The sequence below is a fragment of the Schistocerca piceifrons genome, chromosome 8 (assembly GCF_021461385.2).
Source record: "Schistocerca piceifrons isolate TAMUIC-IGC-003096 chromosome 8, iqSchPice1.1, whole genome shotgun sequence".
Classification (NCBI taxonomy): Eukaryota; Metazoa; Arthropoda; class Insecta; order Orthoptera; family Acrididae; genus Schistocerca; species Schistocerca piceifrons.
In genome coordinates, this window is record NC_060145.1 from 371,869,424 (window position 1) to 371,888,569 (window position 19,146).

Below are 19,146 nucleotides of genomic sequence, written 5' to 3' on the forward strand. Positions count from 1 at the left end.
GGCAACATTGAGTTAAGCAATACTGAAAATCATGCAATCCTATCAAGATATTTTCATCAGCTTCTGAACTGACCTGAACATACCAAATTAGAATTCTCAAATATTAATGAAAATCTGGAAGAAGATTTACCACCAAATACGCAAGAAATTGAAATAATTAAAACCCTAAAAAACAACAATGCTAGTGGAGAATATTCTATTATGGAAGAACTTTTTGAAGTGATTCTAATCAAATACAGCAAATGAGCTAAATTTACTCTTTGAAGATATCTGGAAAACAGTAAAGATCCCAGAGGAACGGAAAGTTGTCTTGATACATCCAGTCCACAAAAATGGTAAGAAACAGGATGTAAAAGCAAGTGCAGACAACCTTTTTTAGCAGAGTCATTTAGGCAAATATCAAGGTGGTTTTAGGAAGGGAAAGTCATGTTCAGAATTAACATTTAACCCCAAGTCATTAATTCATGACAGGTTACTTAATTCAAAGGACATTGTAATTATGTTCGTGGATTTCAAAAAGGCTTTTCATTCTATTGACGAAGAAATTATGGTTATAATTCGAGAATTTTGTGTAAAGTCTAAACTGGCAAACCTAATCTGTGAAACACTTACAAATACAGTCTGTAAAGTTAAGAGAAATTTCACAGCCTTTCAAAACAAAAACAGGTGTATGACAAGGCGATGGCCTATCCCCAATTCTTTTTAATAGTGTGTTAGAGAGAATAGGGAGAATTTGGAATGAAAACTTATTGAACTCAATATCTTGCCTATAAGGTTAGGAAGCAAGAAGATTGAAATCAACTGTCTTGCAGTTGCACATGATTCTGCTATACTTTTTGAAAATGTAGCATCTGCTATTGCACAAATCTCCTGGAAAAAATTGCCACCAGAACTGGCTTAAGAATATCTGCAGGAAAAAAATGTAACAAACGTTGAGGATGTTCCAAAACTCCTGGAAACAGATATTGGCCAAATGAAGAGGGTAAAAAAATTCAAGTATCTAGGGGAGATAACCCAGGAAAACACTTTGGAACAATCTGCAAAAGAGGGAAGGTTGCTTGAAATGGGGAGGGGATATGGGCTCACCAAAGACCTCTAGAATAAAAAGTGCCTATCCAAAAATGCAAAAATAAGACATTACAATTCAAAAGTGAACAATAATGCCTACATGCAAGTGAATGCCTGGCATTAAACTATACTTGGAAGTACCAGAAAGGTGAATTCCAAGGAAAATATTAGAACCACAAAGCACTGCAGAAGGCTGGAAATCACAACATAATTCTGAAATATACCAAAATATAGAAAATATTTCAAACCTAATGAGAAAAAGAAGACATGTTTCTGGACATTTATTTCAAATGCAAGACTGTAGATTAACTAATAATATTTAAAAATAAGTGTGGGGACAGAAGTCACCAACAAGCTTGGTCAACGAAGTAATAAAGGATTCAGAAAGAAAGAATAAAAAAAGGAGATATAAGCAATAGAGAAGCCATTTGTGAAAAGGTATTGAAAATGAATGAATTCCAAGAACGGGTAGGTAAAACGATTGGTTGAAAATGGTCTGAAGATAGAAAGAAGAAATACAGTGTATAGATGAAAGCATACTAGAAGAAAAGAAACGAACAAATAATTGGAATTGAAACATGGTCCTCGGATGACCTATACACAGTAAAAAAATCAACAGTAACAACATATTATCGGGAGATGGTGTCCCACAGCTCTTACATATTTGAAAAATGTTTTACTACTGCCTTGAGCTGCTGGTAAAATATTTTATTTATAAAAATAGTTTCAGTCATCTGACCATCATGGCGTTCATGAAAGTATTCACAGCATCACATTGGTTAAATATAAAATCATTATTGTCAGCTGATAAAATTGTGGAACAACACACTGTAATCTTATTATAATATTAATTACATTTTCAATATATACAATCTGTGCTAGTAGAGCATTCATTCATGTTAAAACTGTAAACTGATTACAGTTTTAACATTAACTATTTTGTTGCCATAGAAACTAAGGTGTTTCCATGTTAACTGATCATCTTACTTGAGAATTGCTACTATCCCAGGAATTATTTTAAGAGGTCCAAAGATAATGCACGGAACTAGTTGCGAAGTTAAATGGAGACTTACGGGTGTACAATTATGATTTAGTGTTTGGATCAGGAGCCAACTAAATCAAACAGCAACAGAGCTGAAACCACGGGCATGAGAGTTGTGATCGATTAACCTAGTCTTGTGGATAAAAATGAAACTGGCAAAGGTCATTTAAAACCAAGAGTACAGGAACTGATTATGGTTCACCAGTACAAGGGCCATTCAAATGAAACCCAGTCACTAATGTAAAGTAACTAACGATTTTACTAACTCAAAAATGTAGTTATACACAGTACACACACTCAAAAATAGTCACCAAAACTGCCATTTGAGTATTGCACATTTCGATGGTCAGTTGATGGGAAACCCACTGCGCGCAGATTTTTCGAAAATTCAAATGTTGATGCATTATGGCGTAGGTGGTTCCCATGCTAATACCTGGTAAACGATGGATCTCGTCCATCGTGATTCTGCAGTTGTCCACGACTAAAACATTCACCTCTGCAACAATTTCCAGAGTGATGATGAGCCCGTCCAGGACGAGATTTGTCTTCCAGTGACTTGTGCCCCTCAAGCAATCGTTTGTGCCATTCCACAACACTTTAACAACTAAGATTGTACTCACCATAAACTGCCTACATCCGTCAATACATTTCATGGTCTCTAACTCCCTCCACCGCCAAAAATCAAATCACTCCTCATTCTCCCTGCTTACTTGCCTGCCTGTTTGATAGTGGACGATTAACTTGTGTGACCACCTTCTCTTCAGTGTGAAACCACACTGGTGCTAAGCAACATTAAACGGTGCGCACGCGTCCGTCTCTCTACCAATAGATGGCGCCACCTTATGTGTAAGGGAAAGGTAGATGCACTGACCAGGTTTCATTTGAATGAACCTCACACATGGAGGAACATTAAAGAAGTAATGTTGCATTCAGCATTTGAGCACTGACATCTTTCAGGGTACAAAAAATTTAGAAACGAAAATATTCCCTTTTAAGTCAACAACAGTCTTAGCATGCAGAGGTACACAGCCATGCATAGAAAAGGTACTCCCTTATAGGTTAATATTTGACAAGCTTTCCCAATGCACTTATCAGCTCATTTATTGTGTTCTTGACAAAGGTTGAACAGCCACCTCTATGATTTTGTGTGTAAGTCTTTACGACACAAACGTTTGCTGTCAGTATGTGCAGCACCATCTAGTCCAGAAAAAGAACACACTGTCCTCGGATATCTGGTACCAAATGCATCTTAGAACTCTTTTCAGTAGGCCCCTATTCAAACCTGACATTTAAAGCTAAATGGGGACATATCAATTTTACACAACACTGTCACATATCTTAAATTTAATCTGAACACATGTATTTCCAATATTTTGCTTGCAATGTGTGACTGTTAACCAAGTTAAGCTGTGTCTGCATTTATTTATAACAAAACAAAAATTCACTTGAGAAATCTTCAAAATCACAAAGAGGTAGAATTGCTGATCGGTACCCACCTGCAGAGGGCGAAATTAAATTTCAAAACTATCAATACACATATTTAAAAGCTAAAAACTATTCCCAGCTTTTAAAACTATTAATTCTTTCCTCGCAGAGGAAAGAGGAATAGACTGGCAAAAGTTAAAAACTTTCAAGCCTTATGATTTCAAAATCTGGGATCTTTGACAACTTTTAAAATGAAATTACACCTGCTGACAGTGACCAACTGTATCTATTTCACCATTTCTCAAAGACACTTTTGTAACAGCCTAAATAATGACATCACACTATCACATTCATTATAATCCACAAATCATACTGAAATAAGATTTGTTTAAGAATGTTTCAATTTTTTATCACACAATTCCTCTATATTAAATAAAGCATCTTCTTCCAGAAACAAGATATTTTGACAATAAGTATTGGACACAGTTTCTTCCTGCTTCTATTAAATTTTGTTATGACCTGTCTTACCAGAAAATAGGAGTCAAACTGCAACAGCAATGCACTCAGGAGATGAATTTCTTATATAAACGGTTTGCTCCATATACAGTATATTCTTCCACGAACACACTACTTCAGTGGTGCAAACTTTTCTGTTTGTCTTAACATATTTATTTATCATGTCATAACTAAAGAATACAGAATCCTAATACATCTAAGAACAAAAAGATGAGGACAGACAACTGCAGAACAGAATCTGCAACTTCAAAAACAGTGATACTCACTTTGGTTGTCTTCTGTGGCACCCAACACTAGAAAAAAAGAGGCCAATCCTTCCATTCCATAAGCATCAACAGAAGAAAATTTGTCCAACAGTGTCAGTGGCCCATGCATTGCATGCTGATGTTGGCAATTCATTGATATCAGTCAAGGCCACTCAGTTGACTATATACGGTAACCAAAGGGTAACACTGAATCTAATTATTTTTTTCAGTGAACATTTGACTTGATTAAATTTATTATCAATACGGAAAGTGCCAGAATAACTTTCACTGATCTGACTATCACAAATTTTAAGGACAGTTACCAATTTTCATATTTTATTTCTTTGCTTGGAGAGGAAAAAGACTGACTGACCTATGAAGGCCAATGTTAAGTTGAAATGTGATTATTCACTTGTCAGTTGGTAAAGCCAATGAATTGACACAAAAATAGAATTGCCATAACAGATTGATGTGTAGCAAAGCCTGAGGTATACATTATTCATCACTGCAATAATCTACTTTTATGTCTTATTTCCCATTTTGCCAAAAATTCTGGTGTTACAGTCTAACCTAACAGAACAAAATACCAACTTTATTTACAAACCATAGAAAATTATGAATGGGAACTATGGCTACCAACAACTGATTCCTAATTCATAATATACAGTTCCATCAACCAACATGCAAGATGTTACAAATAACGGCATGCACTGCAACAGCGGTGTACACTGGAAGTGCACTTTAACTGAAGAATTCAAATTGTTTCAGCACCTACTATGTATATCATATCCAAAAGTCTCCACTAACATTGTGCATATTGTAAATATGTAAGGTATGTCAACAGCCAGACTAATTTTTGCACAATTTGTTCTAAGGCAATGATGCAATATCTTAAGCATTCAAACAACATACGAAGTTCATATTTTTTGAGTGGTTCAACCCTAATGAGGTCATATACATAACAGTTTTTATAAATAAAATGATGGTTGGATCTACATTGTCTGGTTACATTAAGTTCTACAAGGTACTGACTGAGATGAGGAGCCATGCCAACTCCTGTGTTGTGGCCAGCTGCTGTAGGTTTCTTTGATAAGAGTGCAGTGCCCAAACAGCCTGATGGAATCAAGTTAAAATCTGGGGAGTTTAGAGGGCAGGGGAGACACTGTAAACTCATCCTGGTGTGCTCTAAAACACGCACGTACACTGCGAGTTAGGCAACAAACACAGTAACATTTCCAACAAGAATATGACATAATGAAAGCGCATTTGATAAAACATCTGCAAATCAAGCTCTTTCCAAAAATAGATGTGAGCCCCATAATAAATGGTTTATCTGATTGTGGAAGTGAAACGGCAGGAATAAAGCATTCACATCAATCAAGTTTCGCTAAGAGTAAAAATTACAGTTTCAAGGAATCATACATGTTGAGTCAGTCACATTATTCAGATAAATTACAAGCTGAACAATGAGAAGTAGAGTACCATGAACACACAGTACAGTAGAAATCTTATCCTTTCCTCAAAAACATCTTATTACAATGTCAATACAGTCTTTTGCTTTACAAACCAACTTGAAAAGTTAGTGGGAGTTAAGGGAAAATATGGCTACCAACTCAGCTCAAAAGTATCTTGTGCCCACGAAAGAGACCTTTACACAGGCAGCATTGCAAAATTCTTTGCCGTATCATCAAAAATGGAAAAGCTCAATGCACATGAAATTCGAAATTACAAACAGGCAACAGCAATTTGGAGCATTATTAGTCATGAGTGAATAAACCCAATAAAGGGAAATCACACTCAAATCCTTGATGACAGTGAGTGATGATATTAAATTCAAATAATTGGTTATTAAATCCAAAAAATTCTTTCTAACAGTGCCAGGAAACACAAAGGAGGCAAGAGGACCATCAAAGGCACATCCATTAGACTTACACATTGTATACTCCACTACCAATTATTGGTTTTAGCCGAACCATCTGTTAGTGATCTCACAATCGTCATGTCATTGGAATGAAGTAACTCTTCTGGTTATGTTGTTACGTTATCCAAAGAACCAAAATCTTGTGCTGATGTGGTATTCACTCCCTTGAATTAACTTAACAAAGGGGGAAAGAAAACATGTGAGAGGATGAAGTACCAGTATGTTATAGTAAAATCCATTTCTAATAGTGGAGATAAGTAATTACAAACACATCTCCCTCCTTCCGGTGTTCTCAAAATACCTGAGAAGATAACTCTCACCAGAATATTGAACCATCTCTCTGGAAACATTTTAACATCTGCTCAGTTTGGCTTCCATTGCACCATTTACATTGAGAAAGCAATATATAATCTCTCATACTAAGTTTCAGAAGAAGTAAACAGAAAAATTACTCTGCTGGCATTTTGTGTAAACATTCACACATGTTCCCAATAAACACTGATAAAGTTTCATTTCAACAATTTAATACTCTTACTGATACAGAAATTTGTTTGACTACATAGTGCAGCTTTCGACAGTGCACAATAGTTCTGAGCACCCTTGAGAGTAAATATCTCTGGCAATATTTTCTTGAAAGAAAAAAACCGTACCACATTGTACACTATTTCATACTCTCATAAGTGAAATAATAGAACAAGATTTTGTGAGCTTTCATATATAGATAATTTGATACAAATTCAGTAAAAACTACAGTCACCTGAAAAAAAAAATATCAAGTTACGCTTTTTATATCTCTGCAAGTAATTGCATGTAATAGCATACCAACACAAGTTCTCAGAATATGAAATTTCTGTTCTCCTATTGCTTTCCAATAATTTAAAAATTGAGGGCAAAGTTGACATTTCTTGTAAAAATGCCAAAAACAGCTATTTTTAGCCCACTTTTACATGAAAGTATTTGCTGCAAAACTTTAACCATTTTAATTAGAAAGGCCATGTTCTATAACACCTAATAAAATTTGTTTGATTTTGCAACGCGAGCATATAAAGTCCTAAAAAGCTATGACAAGGTCAAGGTGCAGGAAAAATATGCCCATTTTCTGATGGTACTCAAGTTAAATCTGACAGTTTGTACAGGGTGTTTATAAATGAATATCGGGGTTTTAACACTTTATAATATTTATTACTTTATACTTACAGCTATAAATGATATGTCAAATGAAAGAGCAATCAAACAGTTTTACCAAGAACCTTATAAATGTTCAATGTGAGCACCATTTGTCACACCACACACATCAATGCTATAGCCAAGTGCTGGAAAGGCTGCAAAGGGCCCAATGACAGGGCTTGCTCTGCATGGCCTCCAGGTTCATCCGACCTAATGCCATGTGATTTTTTCCTTTGGGGCTTCATCTAGGATTGTGTGGACATGCCTCTGCTACCAGCAGACTTGCCTAAATTAAGAAACCAGATTGAAGTAGCTGTTGCTACAATCACTGAAGACACACTTATCAACGTTTGGGAAGAAGTCAGCTATAGACTTGACATGTGCCGTGTGACAAATGGTGCTCACATTGAACATTTATAAGGTTCTTGATAAAACCTGAATTGCTCTTTCATCTGACATATCATTTACAAATGTAAGTTTAATATAATAAAGATTATCAAGTGTTAAAATCCCAATATTCATTTATAAATACCCTGTATTATGTCTCTCAACTGTTCAGAAGTTTATGGGGAAAGTAAACAAGTCCTAATGAACAGGAACTGAGCTCATATCAGAAAAACACAGAAACAAACAGCAAAACATCGTCTTTTTTAAAAATTACATATCAAAAACATTCAGCTGTTTAGAACACTTCTTATAAAAAATGAAAGGGCATAAAGAACCTAATAATAAGGATGGTGTTCTCTTTTTTGTATCTCCAATAATTTGAAGTAATCACTTGAGCTTCTCTGCACACCAATATGCAGTCTGGAATTTAAAAAATGCATGCCACATGCTGTGAAAAATGTCCTGGATCATAAGCTGTAGCATCTGTAGTTGCCAGCTATTTCATATCTCATGATCCACAAGTAATTATTGTGTAAGATCAATGGATCCATACCAAATGGGACACTCTGGACACTAATAAGATGACAGTGGATGAATTTATTGAGAAAATGGGAATAAAAATTTGGAATCTGTCATACCAACAATACATTGCCAAACTTGAAAGCTTGCATCTTAAAGCCCTTAAATGTGATCTAGAGAGAGAGACAAGCATATTATTCTAATAGAATTTGTCAAAAATTATTCATTCAGGATGCAGTGCAAAGCTTCCACTGGGAAAATAAAGCAACAATTGTCCATTTTGCCAATATTAGAAGATCGAAGCTACGAGTTTTTGCATTGTCGAAGATTGTCCTGAGAAGACACGAGTACTGTTAATGTTTCTATCAAAGGTATATATGTAAATACACAGTTTGATCATATTTCTCACATCCTCTATTTCAGTAATGGCTCCAGTGCCCAATACAAAATTTTCTCAAATTGTGCCAGCAAGTCTTGAAAAGGCACCTTGTGATGGGACTGATCAACTGATTAACAGCAAGAGCAAGCTTGCAATGGTCAGTTAATAAGGCAGATTCTTGTGCTATACATCTGCTTTGCTTCTGCACTGAGAGCATTAATGTCATTACTTTTCCTCTCATCGGTAAAGAAAAATACTGAACAAAATAATGGATCCAAACTGGTGCCAGAGACAGGGATTCATCTGACATTATTCTGAATGTCTTGTCTAGAAATTACTACAAGCATATGGAGAACCACCTAGTAAAGGTAACATCTTAGACCATCTAGCAACACACCCACCATGGTTTAACAGCCATGTTAGAATACTGCTCCATAAACAAAGAACTTCATCTCAGATTCAATGTAAGTCAAAACCTAGTCGCTAAACAAAAACTGAACAAAATGAAAATGAGTAAGGAGAGCAGTTAGAGAAGTATTTAATTGCTGAAAGTCAAAATTTGTCAACTGATCTGAGTAAAAACCCTAAGAGGTTTTGGTCTTACATAAAATGAGTAAGCAGTTTGAAATCATTTATTCAATCACTCAGACTATGCTAGCACCAAAATAGACGATAACAGACAGAAGGCGAAAATATTGAATTCGATCTACCAAAATCTTTTCACAGCAGTCGATCATAACACAGTCCCTTCTTTCAATCGGTGTCAGATATAGAGATAAGTCTGTTATTAAGTTATCTGTCTTGAGCTGACTGAATGTAATTAAAAACAATTACACCAGACACGTTTCACTTTTATTTACAAAGCATCTTCTGTGGTATTCTGTAAACTGGATACACATGTTTGTACATTTATTTATTTTTGATTCTTTTAGGCTAAAAACAGCATTTTCTTTATAAAGTTGGTCTGCAAGCTACTTAAGGTGTGTCTTTACATAATCTGCTCCTTCCCCTCTTGCTAGCAGTGGTTGGTGTCGACAGGCTTCATTTCACATCTGCACTTGGCAGTTTTGGCATTTTGCATAATTTCCTGCACTGCACTATTTACAGTTGACTTTCTTAACTGTTTTTCATTCATCACTGCCACAGTGTTTATGCTTACTAGTTTGGTCTCCTTTATGGGAGAAAGACTTTTTCTAAAAAATTATCCTAATAAACCTAAGTCTATGATTCACCTTCCCTATTACAATCCTTACATGCTCTTTCTATTTCATATTGCTTAGCAATACTATGCCTTGATACTCATTTTGTGTGTGTGTGTGTGTGTGTGTGTGTAAAAGGAAGAGGGCGGGGGGGTACACATTACCAATGCCGTATTCAAACATTGTGGGCTTATTTCTCAGACTCATCTGCATTACCTTTTTCTTTATCTAGAGCTAGCTACCATCATTTACATCAACCAGTAATTTCGTCCAAGTCATTTAGGTCCCTCCTACAATCACTCAACAATGACACCTTCCTGTACACCACAATGTCATCAGTAAACAGCTACAGATTGCTACCAGATTGTTTACATATAAAGAAAATAACAGTGGTCATATCACACTTCCCTGTGGCACTCCTCATGATACCCTTGTCTCAGATGAACACCTGCCATGGAGGACAACACAGTGGGTTCTGCCACTTGAGAAGGCTTCAAACCACTCACATATCTGGGATCCTATTCCGTATGCTCATATCATCATTAACAGTCTCCAGTGTGGCACCAAGTCAAATACTTTTTGGATATCTGGGAATATGGAATCCACTCTCTTGCCCTTCATCTGTAGTTCGCACAATATAATGTGATAAAAGGGGCAAGTTAAGTTTCACGCCAGCAACACTTTCTAAAACCATGCTGATTTGTGGACAGAAGCTTTTCTGTCTCCAGGAATCTTACGATATTCAAACTGAGAATTATTCAGGAATTCTGCAGCAAACCAATGTTAAGGGTCTTTGTCTGATTGTGCGGGTCTTTTACCCTTCTTATATACAGGAGTCACTCTCGCTTTTTTCCAGTTTCTTGGGACTTTACGCTGGTAGAGAGATTTGTGATAAGTGTTATACTACATGATGGTAAAGTAGGAACCTTTAGACCACTTGATATGGGATGACCGTAGTGTACATCATAAAATTGTCATAGAAATTAAACTGGTATGGTGTTACAGACATTCGTCTTGCACGGAGTCTTCTATTGATAGAAAATAGACAACATTATTAATTAATATAATAGAAATAAACGATTTGGAGTGAAACAACAAAAAAATTAAACAAAATATGTTCGGTGAGGTGATGTGCTTATACCTCTCCCGTTCTTGGTGTACATACATGATATATCTGGGACACTTGAGAGCTCTTACAAACTGTGAAACCTGGTGATGACCTAAGCAACCAGATGGATAATAAAATTAGGTGTCTGAAGCACATGGATAAGTTAATCACGAAGCTCTCTTCTGCCTGCTTTGCACTTAGCAATCTAATAATGTTGACCTGCAGACAGGATTGCCAACATAGAGTTCTTCATATTCTTTATTAATCATTTGACATAAGTAGGCCTGTAAGCTACAGACTTTGTCAGTAAGTTAGGTATACTGTATTTCTTAGTATTAAATATGCAGAAATACATTACTGCAACCTTAAACGGAAATACGGAAGCGTCCGATCCCACCCGTCTGCTTTGGCCCATGACGTCACAAATATGGCGGAAACAAAAACAAACACACACACTTTCCACAAGAAGCCTAATGACACTAACGGGACAAGCGCAGGAAATGGGGTGTTTTGGGTGGGGGCAAACTAAATATAAACAAATTTAGATGCCTTGCATAGCTACAACGTGTAAGTGAAGACAGCCATGCATGAATACCCACCCACCTCCCCAGGGGTCGTAACCCCTGCAACCCATAGAAGATAAAGATGCTTCAGTAGCTGATTAGTGTTTTTTGTCTTTAAAAAAAACCTCATGGGATAGAACGAACAGATCAGAAAGATAAATATAATAAACTAAAACAGAAATTCGAGGACACAGATAATTAAAATAAGTAATAAGTGTTTTTAAATTAAAAACAAAAAAAAACTCACGAGATAGAACGAACAGATCAGAAAAGTAAATAAAATAAGATAAAACGGAACTGGAGACAGCCACACTCAAACCAAACTCCGCGCCGTCATGATGTCACACACGACAACACCCTTACGTCACGGGTCAAAGCCGACGCGTTGGATCGAACGCTTCTGTCGACCCCTTAAACTTATACTGGGCATATGAAGGGGTTCTTCTAATGAGTGAAATGGATTTGCTAATAAACTCTCGAGCTGTTCCATAATTAACAATTTGCCTCTCATACTTTGTGTTCAGAAAACTTTTGTAAGCCACCACACTTTGAATGCAATACAAACCTCACCAGTGTGTTTTTTGTTGCTCTAAACATATCAAAAAAGGTTCTGCATCACCTGGGTTCCCAGAACTCCTGGAGATAGACGTTGACTGTGGATGTTGTATCACAGACACAGTCCCTTCGACTGTTCAGAGACGTCACTAAACCCGCCCAAAGATGGAAACAACCACGCATGAGCGGAGGGGGTCCGACAGCCGATCAGTTCCAGTCATTCCACCAGGAATAGGTACATGTCTTGCATTGTCTGTAGTTCAGCCATTCCCAGACTGTCAATAACACAGTTCGACCACATCCACATAGTTACTTTGTGCCAGGAAGGGATCTCAACTAGGGAAGTGTCCAGGTCCAGGAATCTCTGAGTGAACCAAAGCAATGTTCTTTGTACATGGAGGAGATACAGAGAAAAGGTTCAAATGGCTCTGAGCACTATGGGAATTAACTTCTGAGGTCATCAGTCCCCTAGAACTTGGAACTACTTAAACCTAACTAACCAAAGGACATCACACACATCCATGCCCGAGGCAGGATTCGAACCTGCGACCGTAGTAGATACAGACAGACTGGAACTGTCAATGACATGCCTCGTCCAGGCTGCCAAAGGGCTACTACTGCAGTGGATGACCACTACCTACCATGAAACCACGCAGCGCGGTACACATGGGTCCAACAACATGCCGAATGGACCGCTCAGGATTGGCATCATGTTCTCTTCACTGATGAGTGTCGCATACGTCTTCAACCAGACAATCACTGGAGACGTGTTTGGAGGCAACCTGGTCAGGCTGAATGCCTTAGACACACTATCCAGTAAATGCAGCAAGGTGGAGGTTCCCTGCTGTTTTGGGCTGGCATTATGTGGGGTCAATGTATGCCACTGGTGGTCATGGAAGATCTCGTCACGGCTGTACAATACATGGTGTCATCCTCTGATCGATAGTGCAACCATATCGGTGAGGCATGCATCTCCATGGATGACAATTCGTGACCCCATCGTGCACATCTTGTGATTGACTTCCTTTAGGATAACAACATCGCTCGACAAGAGTGGCATGTTCTCCAGACACGAACCCTATCAAACATGCCTGGGATAGATTGAAAAGGGCTGTTAATGGACGAGGTGATCCACCAAACAAACTATGGGATCTACGCCGAATCGTCGTTGAGGAGTGGGACAATCTGGACCAACAGTGCCTTGATGAACTTGTGGATAGTACGCCATGACAAAGACGGGCATGTATCAATGCAAGAGGATGTGCTACTGGGTATTAGAGGTACTAGTGTGTACAGCCATCTGGACCACCACCTCTGAAGGTCTCACTATATGGTGGTACAACATGCAATATGTAGTTTTCATGAGCAATAACAAGGGTGGAAATTATGTTTATGTTGATCTCTATTCCAATTTTCTGTATAGGTTCCGGAACTCTCAGAACCAAGGTGATGCAAAACTTCTTTTATAGTCCACAGGTGTCATGGTGTCTTTGGTTACAACTACAGGTCAGGTGAAAGCCCATACGAATTCCCACATAGCACACTATTAACCCCATCCGTCTGCATCTGCACTCTGATGCACGTTTCGAGCAGACAATCACCTGAATGACTGTGTGCACCTTGGCTGACTTTTGAGCCAGTGTAGATATGCAACATGATTACCAGACCCGGCAATGTGTTTACATTGATCCATGGTCCTATCTGCATGATTCTGTGCCCACTGCAATAGTAACGGTAATTGACAATGTGTCAGGTTCTTTGGCCGATTTCTAATGATTTGCCAGCAGAAGTGGATGGCATTGTCAAAGCTTTACCCTCCATTGCTAGTGGTTTGACAATGCCAGTGATGGTGAAAAATCAGAAAAACCATCAGACAAACATCAGCCAAAGAACCCGAGACACAATCCAACAGGCAGTTTGTAAACAAGTGGCCACAAAAAACTTAATTTTGAATGGACAATAATATTGGGTCAATATGGAAACATATAACCTGACTCTTTCCACATCTACAAATATTTTCACTTTATGATGGTGTTTCCAGAACACTGTATGAATGAACTAACATGACTTCAGTTTGTCAGCAGCAATAAGTATCACAGATGACTAGAGATGCAGTTTGGAGTAACTTTACCCCTGTGACATTATATGCTTCAATAACTCAAAATATCCTCCCTTATGTTGGAACCACAATGTGAATGAACAGACAAATGATGCTAACAGCTTATCTCTCCATAAGTCTAAGCTCAATTATCTTAATCCAGTAAATATCGACAAGCAGTGGATACTTCTAGATATGCAATTGACTGGATATGTAAAGTAGTATGTTCTTCACAGCATTAACCAAGATGTCTGTCATATTTGTCACATACAAATGCTGATATATCACGCTTCAAATAAAATGACTGTCAAATAGGGTGCAATTAACAATGCTATCTTCAATTTTGGTGTGCTACAGGTCCCATCCACAGTCCATTTGTGTGTGAAAGGGCGAAATTTAGAGTTGAGATAGTTGTATTATTGGTCCAGGACACGTGTGTGGCTATATTTAGCAGCCAGCAAATTTCTAGAGTATATATTTCACATATATAATATTGCTTCACAAATTTTCATTTATTAATATTGGGGCATATTTCAGCATAATCTCGTAACACGCAAATATATGAAATGAAAACTAGTAGATCAAGAATATGTCAGTGGGACTGTATGATGACTGTCATTCAAATTGACTTTCATTTCTCACTTTCAGCTTTTACACCACGCACTTCCGTTATCTTGCCTTCAATTGTTCACCTTGGATTAACAATACTGGCGTATCTGTCAAAAAAACACCTCCTGTACACTTTTCCTTCAGTTCTGTTAACCGTTACCAGTATCGGAATAGAAAATGTTACGTGTATCAGACGAGAAATACACAAGGAAGAGTTTTATCATGCCTTGGCGAAAGGTAACTCAGCAATCAGGATGCTGGAAGCTTTAAGTTTAAATGGTGCTATGTATATATATATATATATCATGCACCCCAAGCGCTTCATCAACGGAGCCAGTTCAGAGTACTGGAAAAACACCCCGAGTACGTTGTACGGAAGGACCCCACTGATAACGGACTACTCTGATTCAAGATCTCAAAATTTCTTAAAACAAATGTGCTCACATTTTTATCATTTCAACTTCGTCTTCTTCCATAGTTCTTATTTTCACCTCTGGCAATGTCACGATGGGCTCAAAATGTGGATCATGTTCCTGCACTGCCTCATCGGGTGCTGTCTCCTCGGTTGTTTCCTTATGGTCTCCCTGGGGACAAGACGCCGAAACACGAAAATTCAGTGTACGGTTTTGTTTTTTTTTTGTGATACATACATTGGACCGTAAACGATCAGTTTATTCCATCTGCTCAAAGCTAATACTCTACAGTATGGCATAATACATACGTGGTCCTCAGACATACTAAATGTTTTGAATCGTGCCCACACACACAACTTCTCAAACACACAGTTGCCGCCAGCACACACAAAACTCACTCAAACGATGCCAAAGAGTGTCTGCTAAGACCAGAGATAATTTCGTCTCCGATGTACTAACCAAAGAAAAATAATCTTCCTCTGATATTAAACCAAGCTGTGTATAGCATTTTCGGCGGAAACTGATGACAAAGTATTCAATATGACAGTTTCTTGTGTATGTCTAATGTCATGCACACAAAGAGAGGTATGAGGTAATAAAACTAAAAACAAAGGCAATGTCTCAAGGGTTCATCGTATTAAGTCAAGACGCTTTTGGATGCTACATTGGGTTTTATTAAATCGTAACTTACGAACTTGCAGAAACTAAGAAACGACAAAAATGCAGAGCATCATCTCCAAACCCAAAGAGAAAACGTAATGTAAAACTGAGTCTCTTCCAAACCTCACAAAAATACATTGTGCGGTTTATTCCGCCAGCGGCGATTCACACACAGTCTCTCTGCGGAAGAGTGGAGCTCCAGGAACGTTTGGGTATGTGTACAGAACACGTCGACCAGCTCTTGTGCAAAATATCGGCGTCCCCTCTGGGTTTGCTTATCGTATTTAGGTTTGCGTTTACTGTTCTTGATCTGTTCCTTTTTTCCGTTCCGCCGCTGTGGACATGGTTTCCCCCTTCTTTTCCTGAATCATTTTGTAGCCCAACGGTAATAAATATGCGGGCTTTACTAGTCCTAGGGAATTTTTCTGCCGTTGCACTATATTTGGATCGTATGTTCATCACGTTTTAGGACTGTATTGTCTGGCATACAGTGATTACAGAGGGGGACATACCGTGTCTGTTCTCAACATTACACGCGAGCATGTACTTAGATCTTCGTGCACAAAAACTTATGTTCCCCAAGCTGTGACGCTGGTGATGGATGCAGCATGGAAATTTGGTTTTGCACTTCTTCTAACAAGTATGGAAGATTGATCACTTTCAGTTCTGACTGTGTCGAAAAAATTTTGATGGTAGGCGTAAGGTCTGCCTGTATCCCACTTCTGCTGTGAAGCTTCTGTATCTTGCTTATATGTAATGTAGAGGCCTTGCAATACCACGAGAAGTGCAGAGGTCCAGCTATCTTCGTGACACATGATCGCAGCTTTCAATGTTCTGTACCAGTGTTTCACTATTTCATTACTTGCCAGGTAGTATATAGTTGTATGATGATGTCAGAACCCACACAGATTAGTCAGTTTTAGGAATAGTGTCAACCCTGGACTGTGGTGACATGCAACAGACAGCTGAATCGTGCTACCCACGTTGCTAAAAAAAAATTTTTGCCACCGTCTCTGCCATGAGACCTTTGATTGGGACTACCTTCGCTGATCGAGTATATTGGTTGTGTAACATCCACGAGATAAATTTTAGCTACAGTGTGATGAGAGGAAATTATGCCTCTAACAGTTATAAACATTATCTATCCGACATATGAAAAAAACAGTGAAAACGATGATAAATATTAATTATTTATATAATATTTTATGATGTAATTGGACATATCGATACGTATCATACAAAGACAATGATAATTGTAAATTCCTTTTATGATCCTCGTTTGTCTTCTTTTGTTTTTATCTTTTGTTGGATGGCTTTTGTAGGTTGCGGACGCATATAAAACTGGGGTCTGTTAAGAAATTGTAATTATTTGTTAATTATTACTTGAGAATAGAGTTCATTATTATTATAAATATGAGTGAATAATTATTTGTAACTTTAATTCCTCACTCAGTAAGCATTATCTGTGTTAATTATTTCTTTCCGCTGCAAGGAGCCCAGCCATTGATGATAGCGATTTGTATCGCGTTTTTTTGTCTGTGTTTTCCTTAGAAAAGAATCAAATGTTTGCTTGATGAAGTCTAAATAGTGCACAATACGAAAGTAAAGTTTAATAAGCATTTCAAATACTTATCTTATTTGCTCTAACAATAGAAAGTCTCTATTAATTGTCTGCCGCCATCTTAACAATTATCTCAGCAGCACATTCAAATTACGCAACTCTGCAGACATAAATGCCGAAGGTAATACAAATGTGTAAAAAGAAATGTGCACCGGTGGTCCCGAACTCATTTTAATGAAAATAATTCGAATCAGATTGGTTCTTTAAAAACAGTGTTCATAGCACGATCGTTATAACAAACTTTTCTAGCTGATGTATGGAGCCGAAACTAACTATGCACGAGTTGCGAAGAATATTGTTTCAGGTAACATTTACTGATCATTTTGCTGAAGATAACTGTTTCTATCATATAAAATAGTTGTATAGAATCTGTTGTATGAACTGTGATTTAGTGACAAATACACAACTTACAGACAACACTTTAACACAACGTTAACTTGGATTTCTTTAGTAACTTGACCAAATCTTTAGCCAGGAGAAAAATTATTTAGTAATTACTCAATGTAATAAAATAAGATTATTATTTTCATTTACAAATTAATAAAATACCAAACCACCGAATAACACAGCGAACGCCACACTGGCGCCCAATGTGGAGCCACCAATGCACATTTATTCATTGTAATAATTGAAATTGTGATCTGTTACAGGTACGTGGTACCAAAACAAACTATTAATCATTGTATATTTACTTGTTTCATGAGCATTGACATCTTCCTACCAAACTGCTGTGCGAATCTGTATCTGCACTGATGTGAGACACAGGAGTAACTTGATATAAGCAGTGCAGCCCACAACTCTCAATCAACACAGGTAGTAAAGCTGTGAGGATGGGGAGTGAGTCATGCTCGGGTAGCTCAGTTGGTAGAGCACATGCCCGCGAAAGGCAAAGGTCCCGAGTTCGAGTCTCGGTCCAGCACACAGTTTTAATCTGCCAGGAAGTTTCATATCAGCGCACACTCCGCTGCAGAGTGAAAATCTCATTCTGCAAACATCCCCCAGGCTGTGGCTAAGCCATGTCTCCGCAATATCATTTCTTTCAGGAGTGCTAGTTCTGCAAAGTTCGCAGGAGAGCTTCTGTAAAGTTTGGATTGTAGGAGACGAGATACTGGCAGAAGTAAAGCTGTGAGGACGCGCTGTAAGTCGTGCTCGGGTAGCTCAGTTGGTAGAGCACTTGCCCACGAAAGGCAAAGGTCCTGAGTTCGAGTCTCGATCTGGCACACAGTTTTAATCTGCCAGGGAGTTTCATATCAGCGCACACTCCACTGCAGAGTCAAAATCTCATTCTGGCATACATCCAGTAGTTTTCATTTGAAACTTCAAAAGTGTTCTTCCAAAATCATGGTCGGAAGAACAGAAAATACAGTTTGTGGTTCACATATTTCTGGTGATGCGTCGCTCTGGGCATTAAATGCGGCAGAAACTTGCAAGACTTTCCTCAACTTTGAGAAGGCGTTCGTTGATCAATTCTGGTCAGCGTCTGCTCAAGAGGGACTCCGTAAAGTTGTTTACAATGCAGAAATGTACAATTCGAAAAAATGGTTCAAATGGCTCTGAGCACTATGGGACTTAACATCTATGGTCATCAGTCCCCTAGAACTTAGAACTACTTAAACCTAACTAACCTAAGGACAGCACACAACACCCAGCC

At 37.9% G+C, this 19,146-nt stretch overlaps 1 protein-coding gene across 1 annotated transcript in view; it reads right to left on the reverse strand.

Annotated features, from left to right (window-relative positions):
- LOC124711465 (ran-specific GTPase-activating protein-like) overlaps positions 1-15,662 on the reverse strand; it is a 34,933-nt gene extending 19,271 nt beyond the window's left edge. The window contains exons 1-2 of the mRNA XM_047241561.1: positions 15,523-15,662; positions 15,246-15,385 (exon numbers count right to left, since the gene is read on the reverse strand). Of these exons, the coding sequence (XP_047097517.1) occupies positions 15,246-15,385; positions 15,523-15,537 (155 nt within the window). The 5' untranslated portion in view covers positions 15,538-15,662. The remainder of the gene's footprint in view (positions 1-15,245; positions 15,386-15,522) is intronic.
- Positions 15,663-19,146: the final 3,484 nt, after the last annotated feature.